The sequence below is a fragment of the Lathyrus oleraceus genome, chromosome 2, assembly GCF_024323335.1.
Source record: "Lathyrus oleraceus cultivar Zhongwan6 chromosome 2, CAAS_Psat_ZW6_1.0, whole genome shotgun sequence".
NCBI classification, from domain to species: domain Eukaryota; kingdom Viridiplantae; phylum Streptophyta; class Magnoliopsida; order Fabales; family Fabaceae; genus Lathyrus; species Lathyrus oleraceus.
The window spans coordinates 426,377,089-426,404,365 of record NC_066580.1 but is presented as its reverse complement, the minus strand read 5'-3'; the positions used below and the strand labels follow the sequence as shown (position 1 = coordinate 426,404,365).

The 27,277-nt window shown below is 40.0% G+C and overlaps 2 protein-coding genes across 3 annotated transcripts; both read right to left on the bottom strand.

Moving 5' to 3' along the window:
• Positions 1-1,660: 1,660 nt before the first annotated feature.
• On the bottom strand, positions 1,661-18,402 carry LOC127119910 (uncharacterized). Of its 2 annotated transcripts, none has more exons than XM_051050274.1 (3): positions 16,719-18,401; positions 7,516-7,571; positions 1,661-2,719 (listed from the first exon to the last, which is right to left on the bottom strand). In XM_051050274.1, exon 3 carries the CDS (start codon positions 2,662-2,664, stop codon positions 1,846-1,848), a length of 819 nt encoding a protein of 272 aa, XP_050906231.1. In that variant the 5' UTR covers positions 2,665-2,719; positions 7,516-7,571; positions 16,719-18,401; the 3' UTR covers positions 1,661-1,845. The 2 variants fall into 2 exon arrangements, with proteins under 2 accessions (XP_050906231.1, XP_050906230.1); XM_051050273.1 differs by lacking the exon at positions 1,661-2,719 and adding an exon at positions 2,930-4,811 and having other exon boundaries at positions 16,719-18,402.
• An 87-nt stretch (positions 18,403-18,489) lies between these two features.
• Positions 18,490-19,667, bottom strand: LOC127119911 (SUMO-activating enzyme subunit 2). The gene has a single exon (XM_051050275.1). It carries the CDS (start codon positions 19,220-19,222, stop codon positions 18,614-18,616), a length of 609 nt encoding a protein of 202 aa, XP_050906232.1. The 5' UTR covers positions 19,223-19,667; the 3' UTR covers positions 18,490-18,613.
• Positions 19,668-27,277: the final 7,610 nt, after the last annotated feature.

Genomic DNA, 27,277 nt, shown 5'->3' with positions numbered 1-27,277 from the left:
ACAACCCTATACTGGAGATGCCCCACAATAGGGCTAACCGGGATTTGGAGGAAGAATGTTGTACTGCCGGGAACATGAAGGTAAACAACTTCAACCAACACTGCACTGAGCAACCTTGCTGAGGAGAAACCAAAAGAGGTTCGACGAGAGAAAGATAAAGTTATGCTCGAGATACGAACAAATGTCTTTCCTGTTGGTAATCATACCACCCTCGGGAGAACACTTGCGGATCTCCTAAGTATCCTTCCATCATCGTGAATGTTCACTTTGTTTAAGAACATTTTTTTGAAAAATTTGTTTATTTTGAAAAAACAATGATACTTCATCAATTAAAGCATGCAAAACATTTGTTGAGTTGAAACAAAAAGGAGTGCAAATAATTGGATAAAAGCTCAAATTAATGTGATGGGATGGTAGTCTGCAAAGGGCGAGACTCCATAGATCTGTACAAGTTTGAAATCGGTGATATATATTGGAGAGGGCTACATTGAACATAATGACCTTTCCTCTACCATTCTGAATTTTCGATGTATTCAAAGCTTCAGTCGACGACGAATCGAGAATCCCTGACGGATGACGGATATAGAGCACAGTCTTGTCAAGATGCAGTTACTTGCCAAATCCCTAATTTTTGCCTAGATTGCCCCAGTGTGAGGTGCTCAATCTAGCGGGATGCAAATTCTTTTTTCAATGTCTCTAACTTTTGCCTGGATCGCCCTTTCGGGTTTTCAATCCACCGAGACGCTCCTTTTTGCCTAAGTCGCCCTTTGGGGTGTTCAACTTAGCGAGCTGTTTGCTTTTTTTTTCTTTGTTTTAGGCGAAGTATTTCTTGACTGCATCGGGAATTCACAGGACGAGTGAACTTCTCCATCCATTGTTGTAAGTGTCAAAACATTGCCTGAAAAGGCTCTCCTGACAACATATGGACATTCATAGCTTGGGGGTTCACTTGCCCCTGGAATCGGGCGCGAAAGACAAGACTTTCTCGAGCACAAGGTCCCTCGGAACACATGAGGCTTGACCTTCTTATCGCGTGCTTTCTTCACTCTCTACTGATACAACTGACCATGACACATGGCAGTTGATCTCTTCCTTTCGATCGAATTCAGCATCAGTCAACGTGGGACTTTGAGGGTGCTATTTTTCCTTTGTTTTTTCTTTCTTTTTCTTTCTTTTGATTTCTTTTGATTTTGCACCCTCCTCTTTCTTTCTTTTTTTTTTCATTCATTTTTTTTTGATGCCCCAGTTGGCCGTTCTGCTGATTCTCGAGATGCAGCTGAGTGATCTTCTTTTCTTGCTCAAGAAGTCGGGAAATCTCGTCAGGAATCCCTTCAAGCATCATCTTCTTCCGCTTCGAATACAGGGAATTCAAAATTGGGAGATGACGTCCGATCATTATGTTCAATGGGTTTGAGAAACAACCTGCATAAAGATTTTGAGTATAAAAGCTCTTTGAAAATCAAACAAGACAATCGTTATGCAGATGAAAAGATTGCTTTTATTCTTGTTTTTAGGGTTTTTTGTGATCACCAATTTCATGCAAAAAGCGAAAAGGGAAAACAAATGGAAAAACAAATGTTTAACATGAATTTATTTGAATGAAAATATCATTGCACAAAAGGTTGCCAACAATGTCATCACTTCTCCTTTTGGCATGGGAGAAGGGTTTTTAAACAAAGTGATTATTACTCTGACTTATGAACAACTGTAGGAAAGCCCACAGTGACCCAATTGTGATAGATCCCACCGGGGATGACAACTGTCCGTATCTCTTGCATCAGCAGCTTCTGCTTTCTGAACAACCCTTCTGAAGAAAAGTCGGCGCCAGCCCAGGACTTGTTATCTTCAGACTTGATTAACACGGGGACCTAAATCCTCCAAGATCAGAATACCTGACCTCACAAGGTCTTGAACCTTCATTTTCAGCTGGAAACAACTATCCACGTCATGACCAGGAGCTCCCGAGTGATACACACAATGCTGTTCAGGCCTATACCACCACCGAGGGTTGACGGGTATGGGCGGCGGGTCTCTGGGAGTAATCAAGTTCCGCTCTAACAGAGAGGGATACAGTTCGGCGTAGGACATGGGGATTGGATCAAAAGTGATCTTCTTCCTCTCATTACTCGTACTGGCTTGCTGGGAAGCCTGCTGCTGAGGACGATGTTGTTGATGCTGATATTGCTGAGTGGGTCTTCTCTGTTGTTGGGGTTGAGTTGCTGGAATAGTCACAGCAGCAGCCTGACGGTTCTGTCCTCTGTTTGCACTCCTTCGACGGTGCACAACATTTGTTTCACTTTCTCCCCTTTTGGGTGCCCCAGAGGATGGCTTCTTAGAACCGGAAGAACTTGAAGAGCCAGGATGGCGAACCGGAGCGCAGGTTGCTCTGACATTAACAGTCTCTGCAGCAAGAGGTTGTTCACTGATTCTGATCCCCTTCAATTCGTCACTCACGGCACAATCATCAACGAGAATAGTGACCGCAGCATTCTCATGAACGGGTACACCCACTGGTGGAGCACGGTGGACTGGTGGAATCATGGCTTCCAGTCTCTGGGCTAAGGCACGCAGCTCCTCTTGCCCCTGAACGACCCCTTGCATCATCGTCATAAACTGGGCCATGTTTGCCCTCATCTCGGCCAATTCTGCTTGTACTTGGTCCATGTTGCGTTGATGGTTGAGCCTTGTTGAGTAGCGGTGTGGTCTTTGATCAGCTATCCTGCCTCAACACAGGAACCCACAGTAAGAAGACGGCACAAGAACACCTGTTATGCAAATGATATGAGTATGATGTTTAATGATGCGTATGATGCACATGATATGCTCATTTCTCAGGCATTCAAAGAGCCTGACCCAATCTGAAAAGGTGGCAACCTGCAGCAACAAGAGAACAGCAGATACAGGGAAAAAAAAGAGAACAACAGGGAAATGCTGACAACCTTATCTATACATAAGGGTAAAAAGGTCAATACAACCGAGTCAACAAAGTATTCGAATACTCAGAGTACAAAGAAAAGAATCCCATCCAACAAGCCTGGAGGTGATTCTCAATAAAAAGATCCAAAGACGGAGTACAAACAAATGAATCCCATCCAACAAGCCTGGAGGTGATTCTCAACAAATACAAACAGAGGTACAGTCTAAGACAGACAGTCTTCCGGAATGAGAGTCTTCAGGTAATGGCACTGGTCTATCAACAGTGAGCATTCTGAACATTCTGGTAGAGGGGTGATCTTCTCTTTCAACTGTCTTCTGAGCTCCAAGACTTCTCCTCCAAGATAGTCCTCTGACTTCTGTCTCAACTCCATCTCTTTCTTCAACTGGACGTCTTTGTCTTTGAGCTGTTTCTCCAAGTCTCTGATCTTCTTCTGATGGTTGACTTCTGCTCTCTGTAGTCTCAAACATTCCCTATGCTCTGCATCCAACATGGATTCCATCTCCTCATATGATCTCTTCTTGCTTCTTGCTCTGCTAGCATCTTCTCCTTGTACTTCCCTGAGTTGATGGGCCAAGTGCAGCTTATCAGCTTTAGCTTTGTACAACTCCATCTGAGCGTCTTGCTCTTTCTCTCTCAGACGACGACTCTCCATCAAGGCTTGCTTATAGTGCTCAGCAGGCACACTATCAGCAAGAACCAAAGGTGGTTACTTCTGCAACGGCTCCATCCTATCATAGGGTAGCAGCAAAGTTTCCACTCTCTTCTTTACCCAATCGGTGTAATCGGGCATTGCAATGGCAAACTTCTTCCCTAAGACGGATCCATCCTTCGCTTCAACAAATTTCCAGGCTCTCCCAATCTGCTCCAATCTAACAGGGTCAGTACGCTTCTCAAAATACACACTCTCAACTATCTCAGCTTCAAGTGGCCTTCTACTCATGACAAACCCTAGCTGGCGAAGAGAAAGAACTGGGTTGTAATTGATGCAACCCTTGGTCCCCACGAGTGGCACATTCCGGAATTCACCACAACTCATGATAACATCCTTCACGTCCATCCGGTACGACTGCCATCTGATGTTGTAGGAGGTGAGCGACATGACCCTCTGAGTCCACTTAAGAGTGCTCTGGGTATCCACAAATGGTCCACTGACAGGCAGCAGCGACATAAACCATCTGAACAGGAGAGGTAAGCAGCACCTGATGGCTCCACCCTTACCATGCCTACTGTGGATGGCATAGTAAGTATCAGCTAGAAGGTTTGGGACTGGATTCCCTCTGATAAAAATGCTGATGGCAGCATGATCAACAAAATTTGGCATACTGGGAAATATAATGATTCCATATATCGAGGCGGCAAGCTGTGCGTGAAAAACTTCCCAATTTCCCTTTTCTGCTTCATCTCTGGCTACTCTCAACAGAAACTTCAATGGCAGACTCACTACTTCCCCACAGGGCTTCCAATTCTCACCAACTTCCTTGACACTCATTCGTAGAGCTCTGGCAATCAATCTGAAGTCAACCTCCTTTGGGACGTCCAAGAAGGGAGTCTGATGCTGAACCGGGACGTTCATCAGAATAGAGTACTCCTCGAGAGTAGGTGCTAGCTGATAATCTTGAAATGTGAAGCATCTGAGCTCTGGATCATAGAACTGTAGTAGTGTCTGCAGAGGCACCGGATCCACTACTGTCTTCAGCACTGTCAAGATATCTCCATATTGTCCAACGAAACTCTTCAGACGATCATCTGTCACAAAGCTACCCAACTCAATCAGTGAAGTCAACGGCTCACGATGGAAACTGTAGGAACAGGTCTTCCGCTTCGGCTCTGAGACTGTTGTCATCTCTATCAGTAGACAAGCTCTGGAATGTACCTGAGAAATGATATGCATGCAGAGATTAGTTTTTTTCTCTTTTTTTTTTTTGATTGATTTTTTTTGATTTTTTTTTTACTGCGTTTCTTTTGAAAAAAATATGCTATGATGCAAATGATGCAGACTGGACTGGCTGGTTGTGCAAATCTCTGATCACTAGGTCGAAGCTTCAGTCAAAACTCGGAACCCAAATCCAACTTAAAAGATCCAAGGTCAACTGAACACACTGTCTGAACACAAAGTCACCAACAGTACCTGTAATGATCAACCCTTCCCCACTCACGGGTGTAGTCTAGGCCAGGGTAAAGCTGAGAGAAACGCAGCATAAATAACCTTTCGCAGAATACCATCATATACACACCCGAAGTATGTAACGACGATACCCCACCAGGGTCTGAACTGCTCGTGATATCAATGTTCCGCTAAGTGGCGCAATACCACCCGCTTCCCATGAATCACTCTATTCCTAATCATCCTAGATTTCACTCATGGTCTGGGTATTGGACCTTTTACCTCAACTGACTCCCACCCCACAAAGAAAAACAGACAACCAGCCAGGCAGATGAATAATGAATGAATGCAAACATTAATGCACACAATCAATGCAATCAATAAATGCAAATATATACAAATGAATGCAATAAATAAAGCAGCACAAAGCAACCAAAACCCTAACCTAGAGAGCGCTAGGAGAGACTCGCTTAGGGAAGATGGACCAGCACAGGTCAACTTCTTTATAATCCCCAGCAGAGTCGCCAGCTGTCGCATTACGCGAAAAACCGGCGGGAAAACAAGAACAACAGAGCCGCCACCGTGCGTTATTTATCCCAAAAAGAGGGAAAGGAAACGCTCAGAGTAAACCTGGGAAAGACGTGGTCTCGCGACCAAAGAGAATGGGATCGGGAGTCGGTTATGCGAAGGGAAGGTATTAGCACCCCTACGCATCCGTCGTACTCGACGGGATCCACGCACAATAGGAAGGGAAAATGGTTGCTAAAAACACTGCTCACACACACACACTGGCTGAAGGAGACACAAGAAAACAGACTGAAACTGACTCGGCAGGATATTGTATCCTGGGCCTACTTAGTCTATCAGGCATAGACATCAGAGTCGAAGTAGTTCGGACTAGGGAAACGACACATGCTCGCTAGGATGTCGCATCCTATGCATACGTATCTTCTCGGACGAGAGAAGAATCAGAGCATTCGTAGCTCGGCTGACACGCACACAAACAAACACAGGCAAAGGCAAACGTGGAGCCTGAATGCCAATCGCTGGACTTACATCAGCATCCGAACCAAAACGCACACAAGAAGGCAAACGTGGAGCCTGAATGCCAATCACTGGGCTTACATCAGCATCCGAACCAAAACACACGCAAGGGTGGTTAAGACACAAAGGGTTGAAAAAGAAAAAGGGCGGAAAAAGAAAAAAAAGGCGCCCGGAGAGATCAGCTCAATCTCCTGCCTACATACTTCATCTGGTGTGAAGATCAGGGCGATGTAGTTCCCCTACGCAGGGATAAAGGATCTAGCCTAACCAGATAACAGAGGGAGACACAACTCTAGGGAGACTACGACTCGAGCCTAGATGTTGTCATGCAAAATCAACCCTAAGTTATGGTTTCTAGCTAAATGGCACAAGGGCCAACCTATCCTAAGCATGGCTTGCACAGGAAGCAAGCCACACACACACTTGACTTGCACAGGAAGCAAGTCAGGCACAGCCTATCTTGCACAGGAAGCAAGGGTCTCGATTGCAACTAGGGCAAGAGAAAGGGGAGGTCTCAATCGCAACGAGGGCGAGAGAAAAGAATTAGTGTTAGTGATTAGTCAAACTCGACAAGACATCGCATCTCGTGCCTACGTATCTCATCTGGACATGAGAATCATAGTTGCCGTAGTTCGGCTAAACTATTACTGTTGGTTTGTGTTTTTTAAATGGACAACGTCACTGCACAATCTACCTGATGCTCGACCTTTGGAGACTTACTCATCTGTAGTAGAAGGAGTTAATGTATCCTTAAGAGGGGATGATGTTTGTTTGTGTTTTATGAAAGCTCAAGCAAGAAAGGAAGTCCTATACGAAGGAACCGTGCTACCTTAATTGACATGCAAACGAGACTACGCGGAGTCTAACAAACCTAGGGGATATGATCACACCACACAAACACATACAACATAAAGTAAACACACCAATAAGGGGGCTCAAACATGGGTTAGGTTTTAGTCGAGGGGTCACATCAACCTCAACAAACAAACCTCTGGAATGGGGTAAGTGTTGCTCTTAACCTTGCCATTGAAGGGCTAAGGTGAAGCAGATGAAAGGAGATGAGGGGCGTGCCTCATTGCTCTTATCCCTGGCCAGGGAGAGCATTTGACAAGAATGTGTGGGTTCAGAAAGTGGGAACCCTTCTACACATTTGATACTGACTCAACTGTGCAATTGCACAAGATCTTGGGTTTTTATCTGTAATGCATCAACACAGTGGTGTGAGCAAAACAGAAGACACACTGAATAGCAGGGGATAGGTTGCTTATCCCTTGGTTCTGCCAATTGCCTCTTCACTTAGGAGGTCTTTGACTCTGTACAAGGACAAATTAAACATACACAAACATTGCCTCTTAAGGAGGACTTCAGACAGTTGCCTGGCCAAGTAACAGGCCAGGTCTTCCAGACTACATGAAGAAAAAGGGATTACCTCAAAGCAAATTGCTAAATAGCAAAGCAAAGCAAGTTCTAAGCAACTAATGGTACCTGAAATAGTCAAACAGATCAATACACAGTTCAAAAGTTTAAGCAAAAGGAAGTAGGAATGAACAGTTAAATCAACAGACAAATGTGCAAAAGCACAAGACCCAAATCATATGAGTCAAGCCACCTACAAAACAAAGGTTAGCTCATGATAAGCAGATAAACCCAATCAACTTGCAAAAGTTTCTTTGAAGCACTTTTAGCTTGACCTGAAACATGAACTCAATTATAAGCCACAGGACCACTAGGACAAGCCTAGGGTCAAAAATAAATGAGAAAGTCAAAACAGCAAGCCATATCCAATCAAAATCAAATTCAATCATTTAAGAAGCAAACCCAATTGGTTTCAAGTTCATATCATGCATCATCATCAATTCATAAGCAAAAGAAGTCAAAACATGGCAAATGAAAGCTCATAGAAGTCAACAGAATGACTTGCATCAAGAGTCAACTCAAACATTTCCAAAAATTACCAAATAAGTCATGATCACTCCTAACACATAGCATGGCATGCATATAAAATTTCAGCTCAATTGGATCATGGGAAGATGGTCAATTAAAATCAGGAAGTCAAAACAATTTCAAGCATGCACAAAGAAGTCAAACAAACATGTATCAACTTCAAAAATTCATAAGTCATTGATAACAAATGAGAAATGAATGGGATCAACACCATGGCAAAGCTTAAGATGTCTAGTATGCACATGTAAAATTTCATGATCATCCAATAAAGTATGAGAATTTCACAAATGGAATGGCAAGATGTGTCACACAAAGTCAACATTTGACTAGATAGGGGAGAAAAATCTCAAACAATTGGAAAATGGCACAAATAATTCCAAGAAAATTCACACATAAACTAGACATACAAGAGAAGGTTCATGCAAAATTTGAGGTCAATTGGAGGTCAATAGGCATGGATACAAAAATCAGGAAGTTGCATATCAATGGTGTGACACAAGTTGTCACACCCTACTTCAGAAATTCACAACTCTCAAACCACATAAGATAAAATCATGATCTTTACATCAAAATAAACATGGATGAGTGTAGATTAAGCACAAAAATTTTCAGATCAAATGGATAGGGCATCACAATTTCACAAAAGATTTGGCAAGATGTATAATATTTGGTCACATTCTACAAACCCTAATGCCATTTAAAATTCACTGATCAAAAAAATCTGGAAAAATAATGATAAAAAACTAGGGATCATGATGAAGATGATGCAAAAATTCCCATGAAATTTGGAATTGAAATGAATGATTTATGATTTTTGCAAGATTGATGATCAAATGAAATGAAAATAAGAAAAATAAATGAATTAATTTGAATTATTAATGAACCGGATGGCATTTCAGTAATATTGGAACTCACTTATCAAAACGGCGCCGTTTAGGCGCGGCCAAGGAAATGTTTTGATTGGCTCATGGGCCAACAGTAACCATACAACGTGAAACAAACAAGAATCTGGGCAAGGCTTATGCAATTAGGGTTTTTCTGGGCAAACAGCAAGAACATCATCACCTTCAAATCGAGCTTGGTTCGAAATTTTCCAGAAACTAAAATTGAATACACACAAATGTTCATCTAAGCATGGCAAGCACGAATCCAGCAATGATTTCCATTAAAACACAGCAATAAACATGAATCGAGCAAGAATCACAAACAACATCAAACTACATTTCAGCATAACTCGAGCAATAGTCAACCATTTTCAAAAACAAACACATCATGAAACTCAGCATGGAGAGATCTACACTAAGCATAGCATGGATTTGAGAAATAGTGAGATCGAAAACTAACTAATTCTAAAGAGCAGATGAGATTCAGTAGCTTTCTGGCTTCAAATGGTTAAAACAGATGAAGATTATGCTTCTACAAGATGGATGCTTGAAAGCTTTGAGCTCAGTGAGGCTTGTTCTTGCTCGAATCCAGATCTGCCATGGCTGAGCTTCCAATGGAACAGTGGTTTTGTTTCTGCTTACAGTGGTGGGAATGAAGTTGCAATGAGTCCAAAATGTTGCTTGGATGATGCAGCAACACTAGCCAGGTCGGGTTCTTTTGAGGGTTTTGAAGAATTTTGAAAGATGATGAAAAATGAATTTGAGAGAGAGTGTGAATTTGAGAAAAAATGTTATATATGGTCTGTTTAACATCTAATCCAAGTATGCTAAGCAAGCTTAACTCAAATAAAACCAATTTGCTAATTTGCCAAAATTGACCAAATGGTGGTATGTGATAGCATGTGCACGAAAATGGGCCTTGGGCAAGTCAAAAATGCTGTCCTAAATCAATTCCAATTGGCCACTATGACAGAAATTACTTAATTCAAAATTCCAAATTTCCACTTCACTTGAAATTCAAACATGCTAGGTTCAAAAATGCCATTTTGATTGGCAATGTTTTGGCACATGAAGTTTACATTTTTGGAAAGAGGAGGTAAAATGTGGTTTGTTGGAAAAAACCTCACCAATTTTGGCCAAATGGTTTGAGAGATATGGCCTTTTGAAGTTCAAGAATTTGTGAAAATGATTTGATCATATCTTGACAACCATACATGGGAATTGAGAGTTCTTGGACTTTTTGGAAATGGGAGAACAAGATCTTCAACTTTCATGTTGGGCAAAAATTCATTTGAAGCTTGTATCATGATGTAAGTTTGGGATCAAGAAGTTTCCATTTTTGGCAGTTAAAATTACAGGTCCAGTTTCTATTTTTGGAAATTTTCTGTTTGGCTTCAAATTCTTCAATGATATTGTTTGCCATGATATATGAGGCCTATTGGGACATGAATAAACTCTCTCAAACCAAATCCATCCATCAAAATCATAAAATCAGTCACAGTTGACCAAGTTTGACTTTCTAGGGTTTCTGACTGATTGTGCACTGACTGATGACTTCTGAACATCCAATCTTTGACCTAATCACTTCAAATGGATCCCCAAGTCATGTGAACATGTTGGACCAACCCTAGGGCCTTGGCTCCTTGAGAATTGTGCTTGCTTGATTGATTGACTGATCTCCTGATCAGTTTGACCTAATTTCTTGATTGGCTTGCACTTGAGGCAAAAGGGACAATGCAATGCTATGCAGTGGACCATGTTATGTTATGACTTAATATGAGAATGTATGTACAATGATAGGTGCAAATTTGAGGTGCTACAAGTGTATCTTTGGGATAAGGTTTGATATCCCTGGTGATTTATTTTCATCCTGCTCGGGTTGTTCCCAAGTTGAGTTCTCCATTAGGCTTCACCCTTCTTATCGAGATTTGTGCCGGGTGTCTGCTCTTGATTCTCGGACTTGTTTGTGTTAGATATGTCTGTTTGTCAGCATTAATCATACACAAATCATGCATATACATGCATAATCATAGCATTCAGATATTCATGTTGCATTCTTTGCCATATATCCTTGCTTGTTATCTCCTGCTATTGGTGAAATACTCTTCCCCAAGCAGATGTTTGCGTCTGATCTCTCCATATAAAGTCAGCCCCATAGGCAGAAAGTGTTTATCTTTTCTTCTTTATTCCCCACTGAGTTATGTCCTCGTGGATGATTATTGTTTCAGTTTCCTCCCCAGTTGTGTATTGGGATAGGAATTACTCCCCTGAGTTATATCCTCATCGGGTTGAGTTTTGTCCGATTGTGTCTTTCTAGTTTGTTCCTGGATTGACTTTCTTTTCTTGTTATTCCCATGCAGTTCCCTGTGGTCTGGTTGTTCAATTACTCAGTAACCAGTAATTGTTCATCCTTTCCCCAGCGGATCTTGTGGCCTTCTATCCAGTAACCGGTAGTTGTAAGTCCTATTTCTGTGGTTTTCTACCCAGTAACCGGTAGATATAATCCCCTCTTTGTTGGTTATATTTACCCAGTAACCGGTATTGATATTCCTTCATTTTTGAGTATACCACCCAGTAACCGGTGATATATCTCCTGGATAATTTCTTTTGGAAAGCAATTCATCCCGAGCGAGTCATCTCTCATTTACCCTTGTTTGGTAATGGTTGTTTCTCCTTCTGATTGGTCATCATTTTATACCCAGTAACCGGTATCGCGATGTCCTTTCTTTTCGGTCGATTTATCTTACATTAACCCAGTAACCGGTTGTGGATAATCTTCCATGCGAGTATGTTATCTACGTTATGACGGTAATAGATAATATATCTCATGCGCTCTTCAGTCGAAGTCTTTTTCTTCCCCAGTTGAGTAAGATTCATATTTCCTTATGGAATCGAATGCCCATCCTTGAGCGTGTTGTTCTCTCACCCAGTAACCGGTGTTTTGATAACATGTCTCACTTTGAGGTTATTACCCAGTAACCGGTAATATCTCGTTGTTTCTTCCTCAACTGAGTCCTTTGTGGACATCCTCGTCTGAGCCCGGATTTTTATCCGATGTGTCCTTTGTGGATAGTTTTGTTGTATTGGCGTATTCCCCAATACATGAATCTTTGCTTCAGCTCGAGTCTTTTGATCAATTTATTTTCGTGGAATCCCTTCGTGTCTCCCAGCAAGTTTTCAAGTCGTGACTTGCTCACGTATTTTTACCTTATTTCCCCCCAGAGTCTCTGTCTTCCTAGTGAGTGTGTTACTCCTATGGATTTTTTTAGTTTCTCCCGATTTCTTTTCCTTTGTGGCAATTATTCACCATGAAGATTTTTTTTTGCATGCATACATTTGCATCATGAGGTCTCTTAGGGACCAAAATTCGTCTCTTTGTTATTATTTAAGCCCATTCTACCTCGTCGAGACGAAGATTTTAACCTTCATTATCTCCAGCTAGAATGACCTTAAATAGGGGCATCTGTAAGACCCTAATTTTGACCCTAAGATCCCTCATGGCATCATGTTGTTGCACAAGTGCATTGCTTCAAGGATCATAGCATGTTTGGCTCCTTAACCCTAGGGTTGGGACTTATGTGAGTGGTTTGAGACCACCAAGCATGCTTGTATTGTATATTATTGCTTTTCTTATTTTTATTACTAACCAAAAGCACAAAAGTATGTCACTAACTCTTTTTGTTTGAAGCTCAAGTGATCATGTGCTCCAATGCTCCTAGGAGGCTCCTAAGCCCAATGAAATGGCCAGATGAAGATGAGGAAAAGCATGAAAATGGTCCATAAAGCTCCTAATCATCATATATGTCTCCCAAATGTCTCAATTTGCCAATTTGATCAAGATAACCCAAAAGGCTTGAGGATTGTTTCCCAAGGAAACCCTAATTCAACTGTGCTTTGACTGTGCCTTGCCCACGAAGCAACCTCAACCTATGATCAAATTTAATCAAGGGAAGTTCTTTTATTCATCATTTTATGCATATATGAGCCTATTTGAGGATCGTCAATCATTTATTCATCAGGATTGGAAGTTTGGCCTTGAAAAGTTGACCAGTCAAGTCATCTGACTAAGCTGAGCACCATTGAGATATAACTTTTGATATGTTTGTCAAATGAAGATGACCCCACGAGAAACAATGTTCTTAAGAACCATATGAACAACTTTCATGTTCATCAAAAATTCATTTGAAACTTGGAAGGTCATCATTCATTTCAAAACATTATAGGTAATTTTGACTGAAACCCTAATTTTAGGTCAACTTACCAAGGGCATAACTTCCTTAGTTTTAATGATTTTTAGGTTATACCAAATGCATTGGAAAACTTGAGATGTCTTCTTCAAATTTTATTTCGGAAAAAGTTTCAAAATCCTAAAAGAAACACATGTGATAATACAAAACATTATAGGTCATCTTGGACCTAATTCATTGAATTTGAAAAAGTACCCAACTTCAAATGCCCATAACTTTGTCATAAAAGATCCAAATGATGCAAACTATGAGTCTAAATTGATTCCCTTGAAATGATATACAAATTTTATGTTGGAGGGTTTTCCATTTGAAGCTTGCGTCATGAAAACAGAGGGGTTTGATTAGGCTTACTTTTGGTGAAACTTTTCAAAGGTGACTTAAACATGTTTTCTACTTGGATTTTCACAGCCAGTTTTCATTAATTTCCAAATGCCAAATGAATTTTTGCCCAACATGACTCTTGTTCCTTATTTCAAGGGCTTTCCAACCATTATCACAATGCTATTTTGGATTTACCATTTGGGAGTTTTGAAGAACTATTCATTTATGTACAATTTGGCATTTTTATGATGAAACTTAATGTGCAAGCTAGTCCCCTCCAAAATGCACGTCCAATTACTCTTCAAATGAACTCAGTATGATTTTGTAACCATCATTGGGCCTCACATGCACCTGTACAGGCCCATGCATATCCATTTTCAAATGCCATGCACACGAGGGAAGCATGAGGCACAACCAATTTCAGCTATAAATAAACACTCCTTCTCATTCATTCATCAACCTTTTGGAGATCTGAAACGCTGCAGCATTGAAACCATAGCCATACCAAAGGAATTTTTTCAGAATTTTTTCTCACTTTCGAGCTTGAAATTCAACATCATTAGTTGATCTTCAAAGCTTAATTCCTTAACCTTTCATCTCCACTGCATCCCTAGAACAAAGAGGAGTCAAGATCTTGAAGGTTTCGTGGCTTGAAGAGCTTCAATTCAGAGGTATACCTTCAAACTTTTTAGATTTAGAACTTGCAATTCAATGTAGTATTCTCTTATTTGTATGGTTTTCTGAAGTCCTCACACTTGAGGCAAGCCAATGGTGGTTTCAATTTTCCATTTCGTGCACTTACAATTGGTACGCCCTGATCTTCCACTTCACATTTCTATTAATATATGAAGAGTGAGGAAGATCCATGGATATAGTGTTGATCTCCATCACACGAGCTTCAATTTCATGTCCTTACTTTCCATTTTTGTTAAGTTTTTTCTCTGCAACTAGTGGCCGGAGGTTGTTGGTGTCGCACCTAAGGAAAAAATGAGAGACACGACCTAGCGAAGCGCGATCGCACGCCCGCAATGATGGACTGAACAGAGTCGCCACCGAACTTTATTTATTCCTAAAAAGGAATGGGGAAATATCGATAAAACCCAAGACAAAACGACAATGATTATGGTCGTCGCAACCAAATCAGGGTTCGGGAGTCGATTACGCAAGGGGAAGGTATTAGCACCCCTTACGTCCGTTGTACTCAACGGGAACCATTAGGTCAGTTGTGCGCGTTAATGTTAGTTTGAAATGTTAGGCTTTTCAAGTTATTAGGTGGGAAAGAAAGAATAGAAGAGAGAAGAAATGTTTTTGGATTTTTGACGAAGGACTAAACCTAAGTTTTTTATTAGTGGGCCTGACAAGATTTACAAATCCTGCTCCTACGTATCTCAACAGAGAAATCAAGGCTTACGTAGTTCTGGGTAGAAAAATGTTTTGTTTGTTGGTCGATTTTAGCGAAAGCTACTTTGTGTCAAATCGACGAAAACATTGTTGGACTACCCAAAACAGGTGGAGAAACATTGCCTTGCATTGTTTTGAAACAAAGTACCTTTCGTTTGAGAAAAGGTTTGAAAGGTCCATCGCGCGGCGGCGAGAAAAGAAATTGATTGGTTTGATGTGTTTTGAATAATGGCGAGAACTTGGATGAGCGAGATATCCATCTCGAATCCTAGTCTCAGGAGTGCGTGGTATACACCATGTTCCATTTCCATCTTATTTGCAAAAATGTTTAATAAGCATTAAATGTTTTTTGAGGTTTGATTGAGAAAGGGTTTAAAGAAACCGCATTGACAATTTTAAATGATGGCGAGAGCTAAGATAGGCGAGGCATCCACCTCGAATCTTAACCTCAGGAGTGCACGATATCCACCGTGTTCCATTTCCATCTTTATTGAAAAGTGTTTGATAAGAATTAAGTATTTTGAGTTTTGTTGTGAAAATGACTTGACACTAGATCAAGCATTTGATGAGCGATTGAGAAAGATTTGAATGAGTGTTTGAGAGAAAACAAAGTGGATAAATTTGGATGATGGCGAGAACTAGGATGAGCGAGACACCCGTCTCGAATCCTAGTCTCAGGAGTGCGCGGTATCCACCACGTTCCATTTCCATCTTTATTGAAAAGGTCTTAAATATGAATTAATATTTTTTTGAGTTTTTATTATAAAAATGGCTTGACGTTGGATCAAGCGTTTGATGAAAGTTTGAGAGAAATGGAATAGAATAGGAGGGAGAAATGGATTGATTTGTTTATTGAGAAAATACTCGACGTTGGATCGAGTTATTATTTTTGATCTTTTGAAAATGGTTGATTTTATTCTTGTGTTAGTAGCTAACAAACAGTCAAACAAATAAAGAAATGAAAAGCAGTAAAACTATTACACATCGGAGGAGTGGGGTACATTTTGTCAAATGGGGATTCAAAGTACTGAAATAATTAAATCGGGCCCAAACAACAAATAATGCAATGTATGAGTGTAAGTGCAAGGGAACTGTCTCATTGTAAGAAAGCCCAAGAGTAAGCTATGTGAGGTTGATGGCGATGCTTAAAAGCAATCGACTTACAAGGGTATGGAAATGGGCTCGACATTGAATCGAGAATTAGGTGATTTATATTTTTAAAGCGGTTTTGAATGGATGATGAAATTAAAGGAAACCAAATTTGTGTTATTAAGTGATAATGAAACTATGAGTGTAGGAGAAATCATAATAAAACATAAACATGAAAAAAATTGAATGCTAAAAGAAACAAAATGCTATATATGGGTATCAAACCCACTACCTCGAGGAAGGCAAGATAAACCTTCCTCCACTTGGCCATGGACAACCAGTTGTTATTGTAGTAGCCACTCAAATACATAAACAAAAAAATAAATAAATGAAAAGATTAAAAAAATGTTAAATGGGCCCTGAATGTCCCTAAGGTCCATCAGGGCGCAGTTAGCTAAAAGGAAGGGGACGTGTGGTCGCCCCACAAAGCCCAAAAGGGGGCCGGATCCAAACCGGGTTATCCGGATCCACAGGCACGATCCAGTTAACCCTCCACCTCAAACTTTCTCTCCTCAATCTGATACCTTCACACAAAACCTCTCCATCAAAGAAGAAAAACACTTCTCCTCACCCTAACCGAAACTCAACCTCAAAAAGAACAATGATTCACAGTTATGAAAGAAAAAGGAAGATATACGCACATTTACGAGGCCGAAAACGAGATAAAGAAAGAGCGAGAAATCTACCGTCGGTATGCCTTAGAAGTGAATAGACAAGTATGTGGTTCTCTCTCTTCTTCCTCTTTCGGAATCGACGCCTCAACTACTTTGCTTGAGCTCCCAAGAATCGCCCGAATCAATTTCGTTGCCTCTCCTAAGGTTCGTCACCTCTTGGATTTTTATGGATTCTCCATTTTCGCTGTTCCCCAAAGTTATTAGGGTTTCGTGAATAGTAACCCCTTTTTATACCAGACCTCTCTGCTGTGTTTGTTTTTCAGAGTAGTGGAGGCTTCATACGGAGGATGCTGGGAGTTTTTTTTTGTCCTTATTCAAGCTCGGTGGTCCCTCCCTCAATCCTTTCCATCTCCAAACATCACCGTTGGTAACAGGTGAATTTTTGTCTGTAGTCCTTGAAACATTATTTTTTTGAACTTGCCAATGAGTTTGTTACCGCTGTAAATGCTCACATGCCGTGATGGGAAATCCGTTTTTACCTTTAGGCAAAACTCACTTTTACTGATGTATTTGGAAATGCTCAATTTAAACACTTCTTGACTCCTTGTTTTCAAAGACTTGAGTTGAGTTTCTCTTTTGATTTTTTTGTTTTAGGTACTGACTTTTGTGACATTTGCTATTGCTTTCACCAAACAAATTGCATCAAAACCACTGGAATGGGAGCAACAACAATCACAGTTCAAATCTCAGTAATTCAACAAGTCCCACATGGAAGACCTCCGCCTTGATTTCCTTCGCCAACAATCTTGCATTATTGATTTCAATTTCAACGGAAAGAGGTAAACAACAAAGCCAACTTTTGATTCCTTTTGAAAGCATGGAAGCTAAAGAAGTAAAGATCGCTTTTGCACTTGGAAAAATGGTGGTGATTCAAGTGAAAAGGTAGGAAATGTAACTGGTACAGGATTGCAATAATTTCCTGCTACAACCTGATTTTGGTGCCATGTTCAACTGACAATTGCATTGTGAATTGGTAGGTTTGGCAACGGGATGTTGCAGGCTTGGTTTCTTGGTGTGCCGGCTAGTGAATGGACCATTTCACAAAGTTAGCATGGTTTGCTCATGTGACGTCATCCTAATATGATGTCATGACGTTGCAGGATCATGTGAGGAAACCTTTATTGATGAAGTTTTTTGACAAATATCACTCTATTTATTTTGGAAATCCCAATATCTTATCATTCAAGCTTGTATTTTCTTCATTTATGCAGGATAGCTCTGGCTTCGAACTCTTACGCTCAAAGTCGGTCTCATCGTGCGCTAGGTTTGGGGTCTGTTCTAGTGCACCTTTGCTCACTCTATGTATTTTAACCTCTTGATCAGTATAAGTCACTGATGTCCGCTTATTGGTAGGATTTAATGGAAGGAAATGCACTTCTTGTACACCAGCACGTGCCTCCTTTGGATCAGCTAGCGTCACAACTATAGCGGTGTCTATTGCATCTTGATTTTCCAGTATTGAAGCTCGAGCGATCATCAAAACAACGGTTTCAGCATCCACTCCTTTTGCAAAAACCTCAACAAGACTTTTGTCACAGTTAGAGTTCCAGTTTTATCACTGCAAAGATATCCATGCCGGCCATCCCTTCCATGGCTGTCATACTCATATGCTGCCGAATTGGCATTGTCACAATGTTCGATCGCAGACTGGTCCAGGACTCCCAAGGCAGCAAATTGTAAGATTTTGATCCTTGTTCATGCCCTTCATGTACATCGTAAACTTGGTGAATTTACGCAGAACTTGTTGTGTTTGATGTTGTCTGCTGATAAGGATTGTTGGTGTTTTTTTGTATAGATCAGTTGTAACCTGTAAAATAAGTAGCTGCATAGCAATATGATTCTTTGTTCTTGAGACAACATATGTGGCCATTTGCAGATTGTCATCATCATACTCATCATTTGTCAAATCATGGTGATGAGCCATTAGTACTGCTCTTCTTATTGCATACAAGTCCTCCATCAGCAAGTCTGACTGCACAGAAACGAAGAAATGCAATTGCATTAAGGCTAACATCATTATTGAACCGGCTATTTGTAAATGTCAAAAGGCATCCAGCACAATCAGTGAAGGTCGTTGTTTCTGTGGTTGTTGTCCATCCTGAGAGAACCATTCCATCAGGTTCTTTCTCTTCATCAAATTCCTCTTTGTGTTTTATATTGATATCACATTTCAATTTCTGTTGAAAATCCTCTACTATAAGCATTGTACCACCAGTTACAGGAGAAGGAAACTCAGCTAGGACCTTTTCAAGATTGGCATCATAAATTGCAACCATGTCGTCCTCAATATCACCAGCCTCATAGAGAAGGTTTGAAGCATTCATAATAAGTGGAAGGTTCATCCCAAGCTTAGCCTTGATGATCTTTTCAACAACGTCCTCCAACTTTGAGCGGTTTGTATTTATTTCAAGCAATACCGGACTCTCAGAGCAAACATAACATGATTTGTTTGGTTCAAACGGCTCCACTGGCATAAGCAGCAGGTTTCTTGATGGGCGTTCCAGATAATATGTCATTCTACACTATTAACATCATTTTTCAGCACCTTAATTGCTTCAATGACAATCAAACCAACAATTTTCTTGAAGATCATTTTTATCTGATGCTTTTGCAGCATATACTTCTGCTTCGGTACCCACTGTGGCTGCAGCATCAGAGCCTAAGGCATGTGCTTCTGACTGCAAATGCTTGCAAACAATTCCCCAATAAAGAGCAGCCTTTGTTTCCATCAATACAATGCTTGGAGGACAATAAACTGCTTCCCCCTCTGTTGTGTCACTATTTGATGATATATACTACTGGATACTTTTTTTTGCAGGAATTTATTCAATTTATGAATGGTACACTCTACACCCAAGTGAGTTTGCATTGTAGGAGGTCGAAGTAATGGAAGTGGTAATTTCTTGGTCTCTAACCACCCTTCATGTGCATTGCTGAGTCGGTGAGTTTATGTAGAAATGTTGCATTTGACGTTGTGCAAAATTCTTAGAACATGGCATATTCTATTGAGCTGTCATATGCAAGATAGATTTACATCTTCGGTTGGTCTTTTGCAGGTCACGCACACATGGACAGAATTAGCATGAAGGCTCCCCCTTGCAACTGCTGAATTGTCTTGGAATGAATGAAGAGAAAGACTAAGATCCTGTGTCGAACTGTTTGTTCTTGAGATTATGCAAGAAGAGTAGCTTTGAAAATTCATCGAATTGCCAACAGAACTCGTCGGAAAAACGCGACAGCATCATTATCAATACTTGATTGAATGAAACCTGAATGATTATGGTTCTGCTGCAAAAATGTAACCAGAAGATTCTGAACTTTCCGCCTGGATAACCATTTTAATTGTTTTGTAAACCATTATTGTTATCCTCCTTGAAGTTGTGCTTATGATTATTGTAAACCTGAATGATTATGGTTCTGCTGCAAAAATGCTTATATTGTGCTTATGATGTTTTTTTTTTAACTTCAACTATCATATTAATAATCATTGATGAATTTGGTTCAAAGTCAGACTGGAGTATGCGATATAGCAGCCTATTCAGACTGGACTATTTGATACAGCCTAGCCATCTACTCTCTCAATAAATTATCTTTACAATAAATGAGATTGCACAATTGTGTTGAATGGCACAGAGGATGAGTCTTTCCTCCCAAAAAAATTCAACATCAAGGTTGAGCCCTTTCCTGAACATTAATTGCTTGTTGTTGACTTACAGAGGACACTGAATAATGGAGACGTCAAGCAACTATAAAAAGGCGTCAACCTTTGTTAAAAAGAAAATGTGAGGTTTCAAACTTTGTTAAAACAAAGATGTGAGCAAAGTCTATTATCACACGTCAATCATCAATTTCTTGAACCCATGCTAAACCTTGAAAAACAACTTCGACAGCTGCATTAGGAACCAGAAGTCCAACAATCTATTTGTTATCCACAGTAGTTTCTATGCGAACAACTCGTAGCCTCCTATGGCTTAGGTGGGCCTACTTAGAAAGGGCCTTTTCTATTGTTCCCCAAACAGGAAGAATGAGGCCACCCAAGACATTTACTTCCTGTAGTCTTCAAACTCTGCTGTCACAACCGAGCTCGGCAGTGCCGTATGCCGCAAGCCAACAACGGCAGCGAAACCTGCGGAACTTGTATGCAGTAAACCTTTCGTCACCTACGGTAGTGCAACAATAAATTCATTCAAGTTAAATCCATACAGTGACATGTAACCAATGCGACTAACTATCGAAAGACTTTAACTTCCAACTGACCCTCCCCATTTCAAAACCAATACCAACAACTACTGGTACTAGCGCCGAGATTCTTCGGGAATTAGTGATAAGGGGAGAATGCATTTGAGAGAAGAGGGTGATCAGATAGCTCCAATGGTTGTCGTGTTAATATCCAAGATTGCTCACAGTGATTATCACAAAGAGGGGCCAGACATCTCTTTGGTTTTATCACAATAACTCCAATCAGCAGATGTATAATAGCCAAGATCTCGCTGGAACTCCGGTCACCACCACGTCGTCGTCATCATAAAGAACAACTTCTCTATCATCCTCTTCATCCTCTGCCTCCGGAGGTAGCCACAACAGCCCATTATTCTCAAAATCCACAGGCTCTATATTATTAGCCTCCTCTTGATAGGGAGATGTTTCGCATCCATCAGTATGATCATGCTCATCAGCTTCTTTTCCCAGTGCTTGAATTCCATCTGCACCTTCTAGCTCAAGATTCTGTGGTGCCTCTACACAATTCGAACTTCTTTCCTGAATGTTAACTAGGTCGTCATAGTCATTGATGCGAGAATAAGGCCTTGATTCTGTATTAGAATGGTAAACACCATAATCATCATCCTCGTCATCACTCCTGTTGAAGCAATAGCCATATTGGGTAGAATTCAAATTCTCTACAGCCAGAGAATCACTGGTACTCCTCTCCGAATTCAAATTTTCTTGCTCATCCATTATTAGATGAAATTGGGAAGATTGATATGGATTACAAGGCACACACTGATAAGGCCCGGTTGAATAAGGAACTGAACTGACAGTGCTGCTGCTACTGTGACAGGTGCAACTAGACTTAGAGATGACCAAACTTGTCAAAGATGGTGAAGGGCTGAGACAAGGGACGACTGAGGGAGTGCCATATTAGAGGAATAAATAATGAATAAAAAAATGATATGAATATCAGGGTCAAAATCGGGGTATGACAGTTGCCCCTATTTAAGTATCTTCTACCAGATAATATGAAGCAGGACACTCTTCATATGATCATGGTGGGATATAGTTAAATACTAAGAATACCCGGATTTTGATCCTGAAATGAAAATGCTATGATGCGATATGCATGGGTGAAATACTTTTTATTTTGGAATTTATCTGTTAGGGACACTGAGATGCTACTAGACAGACCAATCTGTGGGGAATGCTGATGGTCCACAGGGAGACAGACAAATAGGGTAAAACCAACTCGCTGGGGATAACAATCCTGCTGGAGAGTCAGACACATGACAGGGGAGTACTCAAGGAGAAAATTGACAAATGACACTTGGAGTACAAGAGATTTCAATAGTAAGTTCACACATGACTTACTAATGACTTGAATATTTTGAGGAAATTTCCACAACAAGTTCATACATGACTTGACAACATTGGAATAATCAAAGAGAAAGATTCTTCAAAACAGGTTCAGACATGACCTGGTAATACTAGAATAAAGGCTCAACAACAGGTTCATACATGACCTGACAATGCTGGGTAATATCAAGAAGTTCTGACAGCAGGTTCAGACATGACCTAACAAACTCAGAAAAATTCAAAAAGAGTATATCAACAGGTTCATACATGACCTGATGACAAACTTGAACATTTTGAGAAAATTTCCACAACAAGTTCATACATGACTTGACGACACTGGAATAATCAAAGGGAAAGATTCTTCAAAACAAGTTCAGACATGACCTGGGAATATTGGAATAAAAGCTCAACAACAGGTTCATACATGACCTGACAATGCTGGGGAATATCAAGAAGTTCTGACAGCAGCTTCAGACATGACCTAACAAACTCAGAAAAATTCAAAAAGAGTATATCAACAGGTTCATACATGACCCGATGACAAACTTGAACATTTTGAGAAAATTTCCACAACAAGTTCATACATGACTTGACGACACTGGAATAATCAAAGGGAAAGATTCTTCAAAACAAGTTCAGACATGACCTGGGAATATTGGAATAAAAGCTCAATAGCAGGTTCATACATGACCTGACAATGTTGGGGAATATCAAGAAGTTCTGACAGCAGGTTCAGACATGACCTAACAAACTCAGAAAAATTCAAAAAGAGTATATCAACAAGTTCATACATGACCCGATGACAAACTTGAACATTTTGAGAAAATTTCCACAACAAGTTCATACATGACTTGACGACACTGGAATAATCAAAGGGAAAGATTCTTCAAAACAAGTTCAGACATGACCTGGGAATATTGGAATAAAAGCTCAATAGCAGGTTCATACATGACCTGACAATGTTGGGGGATATCAAGAAGTTCTGACAGCAGGTTCAAACATGACCTAACAAACTCAGAAAATTCAAAAAGAGTATATCAACAGGTTCATACATGACCCGATGGCAAACTTGAACATTTTGAGAAAATTTCCACAACAAGTTCATACATGACTTGATGACACTGGAACAAAAGGTTCAGCAACAGGTTCATACATGACCTGACAACACTGGAATAATCAAAGAAAAAGATTCTTCAAAATAGGTTCAGACATGACCTGAGAATATTTGACTATTCAAAGAATTTTCAATAGCAGGTTCATACATGACCTGACAAAACAGGAACATTCAAAGAATTTTCAACAACGGGTTCATACATGACCTGACAACACTTGACTATTCAAAGAGTGCTCAATTAACAGGTTCATACATGACCTGACATCACTTGGGAAAAATCAAAGGGAGTTTTATCAATAGGTTCATACATGACCTGAGAATATTGAAAAACATACAAAGCAAGTTTCATCAATAGGTTCATACATGACCTGAAACTTTAGAATACATCTGATAGTTCTAGAGATTTTTCACAAGAAATTCATCCAAGCACCGATTTTGGAGATTCCTAACAGGGAATTTATGCAAAACAAAGATAAACGGGAGTCTTCTTATAAGTAGATCATCCACGCAAAAGGCTATCATAATTCTTTACAAAGAAATCAAACAAAATCAACATCATTGGAGTTTTCTAACACAAAAACCTCCAAGCTTCTGGGAATTCCTCAAGATGATGAGTCATACATGACTTTCACGGAACCATCAGGAAAGACAAGGTATTCAAACTCTCTGTACGTGCCAACAACAATTGGACTTTGACCGTAAGTAATGGATTACAACCAGATTCTAACGGATAGATGCCAACAACAATTGGACTTGACGAAAGTCATTAGTAAACAATTACCGGCTACAACGGAGTTTTTCCAGCAACAACTGGACTTGACGAAAGTCATTAGTAAACAATTACCGGCTACAACGGAGTTTTACCAGCAACAACTGGACTTGAAATGATGTTGGCGACAAACAACCAAACTTCAAATATCAATCACAAATGTATTTACAAACAGACTGCTAGTGATGCCAACGACAATTGGGTTTAAAATGAGTTCTAGTAACAATTGAGCTTGGAATAATGCTAGTGACAGCTGAATTTTATGAGACACCAATGAGCCTTAAAATAGTGCTAGGGAATGGCATAAGGGTTCTGGAAGTGTGTCAGAACAAAATGACATGTTCAGGAATTCATCGGAGAGTAAAAGAAACGAATTCTGGAAATGCATCAGAATTACAAGTGATATTCTGGAGATACAACAGAATATAGACATATCCGATAATACACCAAGGAAATTATGGAAATACATCAGAATACAAGCCAAACATATTTGAGCATACATCAGATAGGTGAGGAAACATCTGGAACCATATCAGACAAGTTATGGAAATACATCAATAAACCAAGGAGTAATCCGGAAATTCATCGGATAATCCAAGAAGGAATTGAACCACATGGACAAATTTTTGATAGGTGCCAAATGAGTTGGATTTGAAAATGACTACGGAACCAAATGATGGTTTAAGGGCACCAAAGAAAAACTAGAATTAGAGGTCAAAGAACATAGGATCAACAACAAGACCTGGGTCAATGCAAAATGAGCACGAAGTACATTTCGGCTATGCATGATTTGAATTTTTTTTTATGCATGATATATGAATGATCATGATTATGAGAATGCTGACACTTGAGTGAACTGGGAGTTGTAGAGGCTTTTTATGGATATCATGATTCCTTAACACCGAGAACTCAACCAAATATTTTGTGATAGATGTTGTCAAAGGAGAATTCTATCAAGTTTGATAGCCACAACTTAGCCAATGGGATTTTTTTGGAGGATTAATGAATCATGCTAGCATAATTTCCGGGCACTCATCTAAGAATCAATAGTTGTTGACGTATGGCAGAATTTGTTTGAGTAATTAGAAAGCATGAAGAAAGAGGTTCTTCCCCTCTGTGGCTCATCTTGCCCCAGTCTGTTGGGTCTTTGAAAATATTCACCTTGAAAGTGAGTTTGAAACAGCTCGACATGAGACGATCTCGAGATGGCTTGCCCCAATGTTTGCATACCACGGTGACCTGACCCTAATTCACCAAAACCTGGAATGGTAGACTTCTGATTGACTGTCTTTGGATAGTTGGACTCAATGAGCTTCTGAGGTGGCTTGCCCCAATGTTTGCATACCGCAGTGGCCTGACCCTAATTCACCAAAACCTGGAATGGTAGACTTCTGATTGACTGTCTCTGGATAGTGGGACTCAATGAGATTCTGAGGTGGCTTGCCCCAGTCTGAGTCTTGAAGCAAATCACTTTTTGTTAAGTGAACCTTGGGGTGATGGGATCGGATTGAATGATACTCAAAGTGATTTTCCCATGTCTGGACTTCTTTCACTTTATCAAGTTCCTCAACTATATATTGTTGGAATTTCTTTGATGCTAAGTGTTGACTTGCAAATAAGATTGTTCATTCAAAAAATGGTAATTTTAATGCAGTGCTTATGCCAAAATTTGAAATCAAAATTTATTGATATGAATGGGTGAGATATAGGGAGAGGGTCATTGATAAGAACACAATGATGATTAAGTCATTCACAACATGTAAATCTATGCCATCAAATGGTTAACAAAAATCATTTGGAGTCAGGTTAACACAACCTTGTTGTAGTATGCTTTCAAAATAAACTCTGCCTCAATTAGGTCTTTTAAGGATTGTAACGTGGTCTGGCTCACGGTTTTTTGAAACAAAAGGATATAAGGCTCAAAATTTATTTTTACCCACCCCTTCTTCTTGATGATCTCCAGTTCCTATGTTCAGTTAATTCAATACACGCATTCGACTTCGAAGGTGCGAAAGTGAAAATGAGGATTCAAGGTGAGATTTTCTTGAAATGGCAGTCACCTTATTTTGGTTTTGTTGAGGATTTAATGACCTCTTTTGATTGATTTTATTTATCCCTAATTTTACCTGGACCGCTTCTTTGAAGTTTTCGGTCCATCGGGATGCCCTGACTTTTGCCTAAGTCATTTTGTGGTGTTTGACTTAGCGGACTTTTTTCTATTTTTTTTCCTTTTTTACGTGTTGACTGCCAGGTTATTGGTGGATGAGGATCAACCAACACTAATTTTAGCTTTTCTCAACTTCTTCGACACTTAAACATGTGCGCGAAGGATAACATGTGGTTGAACCTAATTGGAGGGTGTACATATGGACGAATTTTTTGAAAGATCGAATGCACGGTCAAACTATCTGAACACAACTACCCTGCCCCAGGTTAAGATTAAAGGTTTTAGATCCGAAAGAAACACCAACTTCTAGGCTCAAAGTGGTTGTCTACGGATTAACTCCTTATCACTTCAGTGTTTGAGGATTTGAAACAATGCCTTACATCATCGACAAGGTTTTTCTCAAAAGCATACCACAACAATTTCAGGTGTTTCGTTTTCATCATCCTCCTTCCAATCTTTGTTAACACAACGGTTTGATAAACAAAAGTGAATGAGAGGAGTATTTTTGTTTTTAACATGAATGAAAAACGAGTGAATACGAATGGATCAATCCAAAAGATGCATAAACATTTCATTAATCTTACCAATTCAAAGAAAACAACAATGCTTAAAAGCAATTAACAATCAACATGCGAGGAAACTACAAACGAAATGCTGAAACAACCAAATGATTTCCAGCTTTAAGGAATGACTTCTTCAAACTTGATCCATTAACCTATGGGGACACCCCTTGAGACCTTCACACTTATCCGGTCGATGGGTTAACATTTACCACCAAGCTTCCTTCTTGAAAGGCTATGTACCTGTTGTCAATCAACTGTTGTACTTTTGCTTTGAAAGCGTTGCAGTCTTCAATTAAGTGCCCTTACGATCCGGCATGATATCCACATTTCTCATTTGGGTCATACCCGGGTGGGTAAGGTTGTGGAACCGGCTTAAGAGACTTGGGAACC

Coding starts and splice junctions, on each gene's coding strand:
- LOC127119911 (XM_051050275.1), bottom strand. CDS start 19,222: ATGACATATTATCTGGAACGCCCATCAAGAAACCTGCTGCTTATGCCA.
- LOC127119910 (XM_051050273.1), bottom strand. CDS start 4,781: ATGACAACAGTCTCAGAGCCGAAGCGGAAGACCTGTTCCTACAGTTTC.